Source organism: Nyctereutes procyonoides, unplaced genomic scaffold, assembly GCF_905146905.1.
Source record: "Nyctereutes procyonoides isolate TBG_1078 unplaced genomic scaffold, NYPRO_anot_genome, whole genome shotgun sequence".
Classification (NCBI taxonomy): domain Eukaryota; kingdom Metazoa; phylum Chordata; class Mammalia; order Carnivora; family Canidae; genus Nyctereutes; species Nyctereutes procyonoides.
Window position 1 is genome coordinate 11049951 of NW_026575136.1, and position 12460 is coordinate 11062410.

The following is a 12460-nucleotide window of genomic DNA, read 5'->3' on the forward strand; positions in this document are numbered from 1 at the left end:
AAAAATACTCTTGTCAGTAAACTCTTGGATATCTGTCTCAGCATATTTTTTTATAACTGCCTTTATGTGAGGACAACAAAAAAAAAAAAGCAAGTGAGACTATATAAAACTAAAATACTTCGCACAGTAAAGGGAACCATCAACAAACCAAAAAGTCAATCTCATTACTTCTCCCATATTTGTAAATATATTTGATTAGGAGGTTAGTATCCAAAATACATAAAGAACTCATAGAACTCAACACCAGAACCCAAACGATTGGATTAAAAAGCGGGCAAGGAGCTGAACGACACTTCCAAAGACATAATACAGATGGCCAACAGACACATGAAAAAATGCTCAACCTCACTAATCATCAGAATAAGACAAATCGAAATCACAATGAGAGATTACCTCATACCTATCCGAATGCTAGTATCAAAAAGATAAGAACAAGTGTTACGGAGGATATGGAGAAAAAGGAACCCTCCTGCTGTTAGGGGGAATATAAATTGGTACAGTCAGTATGGAAAATAGTATGTAGATTACTCAAAAATTAAATGGAACTACTGTACAATCCAGCAACTGCATTTGTAAGTATTTATGCATAGAAAAAACAGATGTATGCATATGTATATATTCTTAGACAACACAGACTAATTTCTAAATTTTATATAAATATATTGTACCTCTGTAACTTTCTTCACTGAACATCTATTCTGAGAACTTATGCATGTTGAGGTATCACTTCCAGCTCATTCATTTTGTTCTGTTATTACATTCCTTCATGTATACTCAATTTATTCTTTCCCTTGACAGCTGTCATTTTTTTTTTGCAATTATAAACAGCATTGCTCTAAATAATCTTGTATATGCTGTCTTGTGCATCTGAGTTTCTCTAAAAATCTAATTTGCAAAATTGCTTCAAAGTACCTGGACATATTTATACCAGCAGCCACAAATTTTAGTAGTCACAGACATTTACTATACCATTAGAAACAAATATATTTCTGTATACTAACAATGAACATATTGAAAACAATTAAAAACAAGATGTCATTTAAATATATTTACAAAGTATCATTTCCAAAAAATAATTAAATACTTAGGTATACATTTACTGCATAAAAACTCTTTGTGGTAAAAATTATAAAATGATTAAACAAATCAAAGAAAAACTAAATAAAAGGAGAAATGTACCATATTCCAGATTGGAAGATTCAACATAGTAATCATGGTAATTCTCCCAAAATTTATCTGTAAATTCAATCCAATTCCCATCAAAATGTAATTACCTGGTGAAATAAAATAAGTAGCAAAAATAAAATGGATACAAACCAATAGCATGTGTAATGACCGTAGGTTTTTGCTAACATTGAAATGCTTTTGTAGTACTTCTCGCACACTTCTATCTTCCATGAGACACTAGAGAGAGAAAAAAAACAAACAAACAAAAGATAAGGAAGAAGGCAGTTTAAAACCTAACTATAATGTGCCTCACTGGTTGGTGTACCTCATTAACTCTGATTATTTATTGATTATTAAATAGGTGTTGGTTTTATTTGCAGGATACAAAAATCAAAATGAAATTTCTAGTCTATTAATTTTCTTCTTAACCCTTTATGTTAATTAAATATACACAAAAATTAAACATAATACCTATCCCGAACTTTCTGGTATAAAAAGGGAAACTATACAGTCATACCAGGGGGATGATCAAAACTCAGCACAAAACACAACAGAGTAAGAATTACCATATTTGGGGAAAAAAGGCAAAGCAATACAAAGAATGCTTAAACCATATGAGTCAATAAGCTAAAAAGAAAGCATTATAGGGAAGAACATGAGCAATACAGAGAGATTGTGGCATACTCACAGAAGATGATTAGTCATGTAACCCTGAGTTTCAGTTATTGGCAAAGTGATTTCATGGTAAGACATGGACAGAAAAACCTAATTGTAGGCCACTGCAACTATCCATATTAGAGACAAAAGGGGTCTGAATTAATAGTGTAAGTAGAGAATTAAGACATTTATAGAAGACATGGTCTGATGGAAAGTCAAATAGTGACTTGTGGAAAAGCAAAGGCTTAAGAGGGAAGAAAAAAATCATAAATGATATTTTGGGGACAGAATATCCTAAAAAGAATGAAGATGTGGTCAAGAAGTGAAACTTGATTATTAATATTTAAGAAGTAAATGGAAAAAGAAGAGCAAAGAGACTGAGAAAGATATTGAAGACTGGAAGAGAATCTAAGAGAGAGCAATTAAACCAAGGGGAAGGAAGTAGTGATCAACAATGTAAATAGTGCAAACTAAAATATATTTTGAGAAGCTAATCGCTTTGGAAATTTGGAGATCAATAAGGCTCTGGAAAAGGCTGTTATCTAAACAGCCAAGTGACCGCAATGAATTAGAATTAATGAAAAGGTACATTTAGCATTAAACAAAAAGTCAGAAGTAAGGAAAGGAAATTAACAGCTGGCAGAGCCAAAAATAGCCTGGGGAAGACTGACATAAATTCTCAAAAATCATCTGCAAGGAATAAGGATTCTTTTTCTTAAACAAAAACCCATAAAACCTTATTTTCTAGAGATGAAACTGGTTTGCCTCTACTTCTACTGCAAGAAGATCCAAATTCAGGAATAAATTCTAGTATAATGGAATAAAGTTTTATGCCCTCAGTGAATACATTATCCCATTATCCTAGCTGAAGTCCCCATTCCTTTGTCTCTTTGACTTTCACTATTCTCTTTGACTTTAACAGCATTTGTTTGCTATTACTATACATATCTTTTTATCATAAACAGGATCAAGTACCCTTTGAAAGTAGAGTAGACGAACATAAAATAATAAAGTAAAGTAATACACATAAACTTTTGGCAATTAACTGTAGTGCTGTTGAAAATATTAAAAAAATCACCTGGGATAAAAATATTGATAAAAGAAATTTTCTCTGTAAGAATTCAGTTATTTTTAAGAATAGCTGGTTAACTGCTTTTCTTCCACATGATGCTTTAAAGGGTTAACCTATACTCTTTCTTCTTATATAGAGGTCTGAATCCAACTCCCCATCTTTCTGAAAGCTATCACCTTGTTTCCTTAATTACTTAATACGCTTTTTTAAAAAAAAGTCTAGATCTATATGTGAGCCATTAAAACAATCTCTTATTACACTTTCACCTTGATTCAAACACTAAAAACTACCTGGAGATAAGGCTATTATTAAAAAAAAAAAGCACTCTTTGGATGTCTATTTTATTTAACTATGATAGTCACTGAAGATATAAGATCTTGGGTTTTGAAACACGACTGATTTTATTTCTCTGGATTGAAAACTCCTTTATAGGAGTTTGCTCAGGAAATGATGCAAGGGAAATAAAGATGGAGAATGGCTGATGTCACCCCTTACAGGAACATGGAAACAAAGCAGACCTCTCCTGTTATTCAAGGAAGCTGAAACATTAACTTTTCACTAATGGAACACATGAATAGCAGTTGCAGAAGCCAAGTTCTTATTCCGATTGTACAGTTTGCTTGGATGGTGCCCTCTTCACAGGTAGATCGTAAGCAGAATGTAACACAGTTTACTGGTAACTCAAAACTCAGGATGCTGTCCAGGGATAACTTAGTGGCAGCATAATAGGTACTAAACCTCCTAGTCAGTTTCTGCTGAATCTTCTCACCTACTGCTAACAGGAAGGTTATGACAGAAGGTAAACATTCCTGGAACTGAGCTATAGTACTTTGGGAGGGAATTTCCTTTGAGAAGAATTAGATACCATCTTTTAAAATGCTCCTTCATACAGGGATTTCTCTGCAATGCTGTGATGGTATTTACTCTGCCTAACTTATTTGACTCATCCGGGGTAGGTAGGGCTACAACATTCAAGTTAGGCAGGATTCAACCCTATATCCTGAAGTTATTTCTTGGATGAGATTCCATAGGTGAGATTTGTTATCTATACTATTGTTTTTGTTTTAATCTGGGTATCAAAAAAAAAAAAAAAACTTGCTGGGTAGTCAGTACTCAGAGAAAGGATAGCTCCCTCAGCGCAACCCCACTTTTCCTGGACAGGGCCTCTGGCCATGGTGCTGACAAATATTTCAAGTGAAGTTCATCATTAGCATACCAAAGGGAAGTGGCAAATGAGGATAAGGATAAAGGGAACAAAGTATTAGAACTAAGAGACACAAACTTCAGTGATACCAGTTCTACATTATAAAAGAACTGCAAGATTGTTAAACACCCAAAACCAAAAGGATAGTGCTCACATTCACTTCTACCATCTGCCCCTAAATTCAGTGATATTAGGATCAGTAATGATCCTAAGGGTTAACCACACTCCTGCCACATGGTTACCATTTTCCGAGCCATCTAGAATTATGCTTCAGGAGTAATTCCTTTCATCTAATTAACACTTCTATATACCTACTCAGATGCACAAAATGGAAGAGGCTGGGAAGGATACAAAGACAGGTGTCAGCACTGTACAACCTGGGCTGTCATCTTAGGAAAGAAAGGAAGCAGGGACAGGAATAAAAGTCCTGGCAAAGCAAAGACCATGAAAGATTGCATTTGAATCTCTAAAGCAGAAACACATACTGTCAGAAAAACATACTGTCCTAACAATATCATCAGTTCAGAAACTGTGGGTGAAAGCCTGTGAGTGAGGCACAGAAAAGTGGATTCAGAGGCCAAAGATCCAGAGCTCTGTCCCACTCTGGATCTAAGTAAGGAAAGGGACAATGTGGGAGTACCAAATATAAAGAGTTCCTAAAGACTATAATCTTAATAATAAGATAGAGTATCAGAAAGACTTCCTGGGACTGACAAATACCTGAGTCTCAGCAAGATTAATTTGTGGAGAAGGGAGAAGGAAAAACCACACCTAAGGACAGCATAGAACAATATCTGAATTTTAAGGATAGAATCAACCATTTTTACATATAATTCTGTAGAGTACCACTAGAAAAAAATACAGAATTGTCAATCAGATCAAATGGAAAAGGTAAAACAAAGACTAATATGCAAAATTTGAACTCTTTATGTAAAAGCACCTTTAGTATGAAATGCTATAAACCAAATAATTACTCTGTAGTAAAAGGAGGTAAAATGGGCATGGATATACGGGAAACCTGTACCTTCAACCAATGTATTCTTACGTACTGACGAAATTTTATTTGGTGAACTTTTAGTAATCTCTACACCGAATGTGAGGCTTGAACCCACAACCCCAAGATCAAGAGTTGCATGCTCTTCCAAGTGAGCCAGCCAGATCTTCCCTTGTTCAGTGAACTTTTAATTTAAAAAAAGCAAAGTCCCCAAATTAACAATTTAAAAAAGGGAAAGTGCCCAAATTAACAGTGCTTAGATGAGAAGACTGTATTTTATAATCAAAGCAAGAATCAAGTTTCAGTAATGCAAGATAAGTACATTTTGGAGATCGAATAATTAACACTAAAAATGTGACTATGGTTAACAATAGTGTCATATACTTGAAATTTGCTAGAATAAGATAGCTCATAAGAATTCTCACCTCCTCCCATAAGAAAGAAAGAAAAGAAAAGAAAAAAGAAAGAAAGAAAGAAAGAAAGAAAGAAAGAAAGAAAGAAAGAAAGAAAGAAAGAAAATAGTAACTACTAAGGGTGATGGATGTTTTGAATAGTTTCACTGTGGTATTTCATGATGTATACGTGTATCAAATCAAGTTGTACAGATGAAACATATATAATTTTTGTCACTTATAGCTCAACAAAGCTGATAAACAAAACTGTTTAAGAACAAAACAAATGCAAAGGTCCCACTTTTAATTTGATATTGATATTTAGGGTTAAAAATCATGACTGCTTTTTGAATCAGTATTCGTATATCCTTTGGGTAAATACACAGTAGAGTAATGCAGCTGCTGGATCATAGGGTATTTCTGTTTTTGAGTAACTTCCATACTGTTCTCCACAGTGGCTGTACCAGTTTCAATTCCCACCATCAGTGTAAGAGGGTTCCCCTATCTCCACACCCTCATCAACATCTATTGTTTGCTGTGTTAATTTTAGCCATCCTGACAGGTGTGATGTGACATCTCACTGTAGTTTAGATTTGTCTTTCCCTGATGATGAGTGACATTGACCATCTTTTCATGTATCCATTAGCCATCTGTAGGTCTTCTTTGGAAAAATGTCTGTTCATGTCTTCTGCCCATTTCTTGACTGTATTATTTGTTTCTTAGGTGTTGAGTTCAATAAGTGGCTTTATATATTTATATACTAACCCTTTATCAGATAGGTCATTTGCAAATATCTTTTCCCATTCCGAAGGTTGCCTTTTAGTTTTGTTGACCGTTTCCGTATCTGTGCAGAAGCTTTTTATCTTGATGAAGTCCCAAAAATTCATTTCTGCTTGTGTTTCCCTTGCCTCAGGAGATAGATCTAATAAAAAGTGGCTATGGCCAAGGTCAAAGAGGTTGCTGCCTGTGTTCTCCTCTAGGATTTTGATGGTTTCATGTCTCACATTTAGGTCTTTTATCCATTTTGAATTTAGTTTTGTGTATGACTGTTTATACTCACATTACTAACAACAGCCAAATTATGGAAAGAACCCAAATGTCTATCAATAGATAAATGGATAAAGAAGTTATGGTGTATACATACAATATTACCTAAGACAAAAAAAAGAATGAAATGTTGCCATTTGCAATGCCATGGATGAAACTACAGAGTATTATGGTAAGGGAAATAGTCAGAGAAAGACATATACTATGTGATTTCATCCATGTGGAATTTAAACAAAACAGAGGGCCACAGGGGGTAAAAAGAGAGACAAACACAGGAAAGACTTGAACTCACTCTCATGACATGAGATCATGACATAAACCATAACCAAGAGTTGGACACTTTACTGAGTTACCCAGGTGCCCTCAGACTCTTAACTACAGAGTACAAACTGAGGGTACTGGACAGTAGGTGCACAGGGGCTGGATTACATGGTTGATGGGTATTAAGGAAGGGACCTCCTGTGATAAAGACTGCATGTTATACGTTAGTGATGAATTGCTGGATACTGCACCCAAAACTAGTATTTCACGGTAGATAAACTAACTGAAGTTAATTAATTTACAGATTTATTTTTATTTATTCGATAAACTAACTGAAGTTAATTAATTTACAGATTTATTTTTATTTATTCGATAAACTAAATGAAGTTAATTAATTTACAGATTTATTTTTATTTATTCATGAGAGACAAAGATAGAGAGGCAGAGACATAGGCAGAGGGAGAAGCAGGCTCCATCCAGGGAGCCTAATATGGGACTCAATCCTAGGACCCTGGGATCATGACCTGAGCAATCCAAAGGCTCAACCACTAAGCCACCCAGGTGCCCCACTAACTGAAATTTAAATAAAAACTTAATAAAACTACAAAAAAATAATAAAATAATTATTACTTTGACATAAAACAATGTATTTTTTTAGAGCTAGTTAATATACACTTTTCAACTTTAATTATCCAAAGATCTAATCATCTTCATCAGTATTTCATATCATAGACCAGTTTACCCCAATTCTTTTAAGACCAAGGACTCTACATTATTTTCTACTTTCAGAAGACCCGTATTTTTGAAAGATCCTACCATGTGGGATTTATTCAGCAACACTGTTTTTTAATTTTGTTATTAAACACACTCCCACACATACACTCTCTCCCTTCTTTCTGCCAACTGAAAATTCCTGTCAGCATATCATAAACTGATGCTAGTATGCAGAGTTGATATGAATGGCCCATGTAAGTTAGGCTATCCAATTCAAGTGTAGATAAATTTACAGAGCCCAAAAGGTTTAGTAAACCTTTAAATCAGCATGTGATCGTGCCTGGATAGCTAAGACCCTGAGGGCTCCAGGGACTACAAGATGAGATTCACCAATACAGACAATATAACCAGAGGTGCCAAGCCTGGCTTAATAGACCCAATGAGATAAAAACTGAAATTGTACAAGAATTGGGGGGGGGGGGGATCCATACTGGACAGTTAGATATAAACCACTAAGCTAATATATGGATAAACTTGTAATTCATGAAAATAAAACTTTCATAGCACTAAATATTAACAATCTTCACAATTTAACAATTTTTTCTGTATCAAACAATATTAATAATTTAGATTATTTAGAATAATCTAAGATACAAGCCAGATAGAAATAAAAATCTCATTAAAGTTCTTTTGAGACGGAACACTGAGTGGCTCAGTGGTTGAGCATGTGCCTTAGGTTCAGGGCATGATCCCAGGGTCCTGGGATCAAGTTCCATATCCCACGGGGAGCCTGCTTCTCCTTCTGCCTATGTCTCTGCTTCTCTCTGTGTATCTCTCATGAATAATAAAATCTTAAAAAATAATAAAGCCCTTTTTTTTTTTTAAGATTTTATTTATTTATTCATGAGACTACACAGAGAGGAGAGAGAGGCAGGGACACAGGCAGAGGGAGAAGCAGGCTCCATGCAGGGAGCCCGATGTGGAACTCGATCCCGGGTCTCCAGGATCAGGCCCTGGGCTGAAGGCGGTGTTAAACCGCTGAGGCAAACAGGCTGCCCAATAAAGCTCTTTTGAGAGAGAAATTAGCATATGACATTTCAAATATCCTTTAAAAGAAAATAACACAAAAAAGTGTATAATTTGTATTAATGCAGTTTTATGCTACAATAATATTACAAACTGTGCTAATTTCCAGACTTGTTTAAACTTGTAGGTTTCAATGGTATATATAAGTAAGGCACAAAAATTATTTAAACATTATTGCCTCTGTTCCAAGTTACCTGAACATTCTCATTCCACTTCTCAGAGAAGAGCTTGTCTGGAAATTCTGCAGGTAGAGATAATTGTTCTTTAAATATTTTAAGATACTGTGGAAAGCCAAATGAATTCATTAAATGTATCTGCCGGTGAGAAAATCGTGACTTCACTCTTTTTTCTAAGAGTTCCAAAATATCCTTAAAAACAAACAAAAATCCATATTAGCTACACGTTAAAAAAAAAAAAAACACCAATATTAGAGGCGTACATATTTGAACTATCACTTTAAGTAACGATGCTTATCCTATAATACACAATTAAGCATTAAAAAGAACAAAAAACAAAAATGTATGCAAGCCTCCAAAAACTCGAATCATTCCTTTGACTTCCTTAGTTATGCAAGCCACTTTTAATAATCCCCTTCTAAGCATCTGTGGGCATGGTGATGTCATGCCTTTTTCCTACTATGCTATTCTCAGCTAATCTTCAGCATTCCAAGACCAACAATAGCTGCACAAAAAATTGTAACTAGTATTGAATACTTCTCTGCTACAGTAACACCAAGACTTTAAATAAGGAATTTCATACATTCTATGAAGAATTCAGATTTTAAAAAGGGCAAAATGCAGTAGACTTATTATATTCCTGAAAATTTAAATATCTTCATTGTTTTATGTAACAAAGACTCAAGAAGTAGCATACATAACGGAGAAAAATTCAGTTCTACACAAAACTACCTATAAATTCAAGCTGAAATAAACTATATGAGAGGAAACTTGCAGGAACACAGCATGACAGTGAGAAGTTATTCTCTCTCTTGGCTTTTTTACAGTGATATTTAGAAACTGCTTGCATTTGTGCTGTTTTTCCTTAAGAAGTTAGGAATCAAGTTTAGTATCAATTTTCTAAGGAAAAAAAAAAGCTGTGGTGAGGCCCTAAATTATCGATTTTAAAATCTACCCAGATGATTTTCATAATAGCTAGGTATCAAATAGGGGAAAGAATTCAAATGATCAAAATGGGATCATGGTTAGTCCAGATAAGATGACAGGCAAGATTAACAGCTTGGAGTTGGTAGGGAGAAAGTGAATGAAAAACCTGGAATTTTTTTTGGTTAAAAATATAGTGCCAGCATAATTAAAAGAGAAGACATTATGTATAGAGATAGCAATATTATAAATTTGCTATTAAGGAGCAGCTCTAGATCATCCATATAGGTAGGAAGTTGAAAGGCAGTGGAAACAACACTCTATGCAAGCAATAATTAAGAGCTTTAACTTGGGAGGAGAAAGGAAGAGGTGGAAGTGAAAGACATCAGAGTGGTGGACAGTGAGGACAGAAGTTGGCAATGTGGGAATAAAGGGAATAGTAAAAAAACAAAACAAAACAAAACAAAACCAAAAAAACCTACTTCCAGAGAGAAGAGGTTGTTTGCTAACAGAGTCACTAATCCATCTATCCTTTTGCTTTTCTCCTATAAACATAGACATATAGACAGACTTAATTGCACAGTTGGGAGAATCATACATTTAGACTTTTTAAAGGCTTATCATGACACTGCTAAAGAACAACAGATTCTTTATTTGGTCCTTCAATGGGTCAGTAACATTTGCCAGTGCTACTTCCACCCAAGGAAGATTTTTTTTTTTTTTTTAAAGCAAGAAAGGAGATGCTTCCTTAACTCCTGCAGTGTGACTGATGTTTTGGCAAGGAGGAATAAAGATCTGTGAAGAACCAGACAGATGTTCTGTGAGGAAGGCTTACTATGAAGGCATATATCATAAACTCTAGAGCACTGGGGAAAACACAACAGAGAAAGACGCTCCACAGAAAAACAACACTGGAAGGAGAACTATTGAAAGATGACTTAGTAAAAAAAAAAAAAAAAAAAAAAAAAAAAAAAAAAAAAGACTTAGTAAAGCATTTCACTTTTCTAAAAAACAAAGAGCTGTAGGAAAGGTAGGAAAGGAAAAGAAGTAAATGGGCCTGACCACAGATCTGCTAAGAATGAAAGAGGGAAAGGAAGAATGAAAACAACAGATTCATGGCAGCCACAGTATAAGAAGAGAGATGATTCTTATAAACCAGTTTTACCTGAATTCAGGGAGAAAGTTTATAATGTAAAAGAAGATAACCAACAACAACAAAAAAGGCCTGTGTAGTCATCCCAAGTATGTTAGGTTCAACATGTAGAAAAGTCTTCATAAAGTAATGTGATAGTGACATTGAGACTATGGCTAAAAATCATTCTAAAATCATCTTTAAGAAGCAAAAAAGGCACTATCTACTGTGACAGCTTGATAGAAGTAATCCCTTTCATTTCTGGAAATGTATACCACAAAGATGGGACAGTATCATTTTCTACTCAAGTCTAAGCACTGTCAAAATACAGAATCCTAAGTATAAACTATTAGAGATTTTAATAAAATGGTGCAATTATTTAATTTTCTCTTTACCTGCTAATGTAGAAATTATACTAGCATAATCTGACTTCATATTTTTTATTCAGTGATTCCACTAGAGGGAGGGAGAAAGGTATAAGTTTATGAGTATGTGTGATAAATGTCTTCTTGTTTTCTTCAATCTGAGTTGAAAAGTAGGATAAATGAACCAGGCCCTAGTGAAACACATTTGAAAAAATGCTTGATATAATGACCTACATAAGTGACTATGTCAGTAATTAAGGTTTAATTTTCTAAATATGATAATCAATTTTTTAATAGAAAGAAAAACTTACCAATCTACATGTAAGACCAATAACTGCTAGTGGAGTCTGTGCAGACTGAGAAATGTCAAAAAGATTATAGAGGAGCGTTTGGTTTTTATGATGAGTAAAAAGATCAAATTCATCTAATATGAAGATCACTGGGCAGCTACTCGACCGGTCACCTAAGATAAAATAAGAGTTTTATATATTAACAGGCAATTGTATCAACCTTTCTTAAATTTCCAAATTATTTACTACACTTTAGGTGTTAAAACTCTATTCAACAAACATATATTGAAAACCTATTTTGGGAAGGATACTTAGCAAAGCCTATACATTTATTTAACAACAACAAAAAATTATTCACAAGAAAAGACATCCCTATTGCCCTCAATTAGTTCACAGTCTAATTATGAGACTCTAGTCATTTACTGATGAAAATTAAGAACATTACCTAAGTGACTAGACTATTGTTTTTAAAACTGTGTAAATATAATCTTCTAACATCAGAAAACTGACAGGGATCTCTTAACACCTACATAGACCAAAATACTTTGGGATTAATAATAAAGGGAGTCCCACCAACTTATGAACAAAACTTTTGCTTCAAAGCAGATTTGTTTAGTTAGTAGAAATGCAAAGTGTATCTTCCCAAATATTTGTAACTTTACAAGTAACTGTTAAACCATGAAATTCAACCAAAGCCACTTTTAACTCTTTCAAACCACAGGTTTTGTGAGCCACCACCACCACAATTTTAGTATTTCAACAGAGGAAAAGTTCAATATGAGTCTGTGGGATTTCATTTTTCGCATTACAATGAGGGAAACTACTTTAGCAGAAGAATCACTATTATCATAAGGTTTATGGCTTTATATTTACACAAACAAGTGAAAAGAAAATCTGATATGGGGACAATGAACAGATAACAAAACATATACTGTAACCTAAAGGGCATTAAAATCACAAGGACTACTCAAAGAGTGTA

The 12460-nt window shown here is 34.2% G+C and overlaps 1 protein-coding gene across 3 annotated transcripts in view; it reads right to left on the bottom strand.

The window, feature by feature from the left end:
• LOC129495413 (origin recognition complex subunit 4) overlaps positions 1-12460 on the bottom strand; it is an 85270-nt gene that overhangs the window by 10982 nt on the left and 61828 nt on the right. For all 3 annotated transcript variants that reach the window (XM_055302898.1, XM_055302899.1, XM_055302900.1), the window contains exons 8-10: positions 11503-11654; positions 8789-8962; positions 1318-1404 (exon numbers count right to left, since the gene is read on the bottom strand). In XM_055302898.1, the coding sequence (XP_055158873.1) occupies positions 1318-1404; positions 8789-8962; positions 11503-11654 (413 nt within the window). The remainder of the gene's footprint in view (positions 1-1317; positions 1405-8788; positions 8963-11502; positions 11655-12460) is intronic.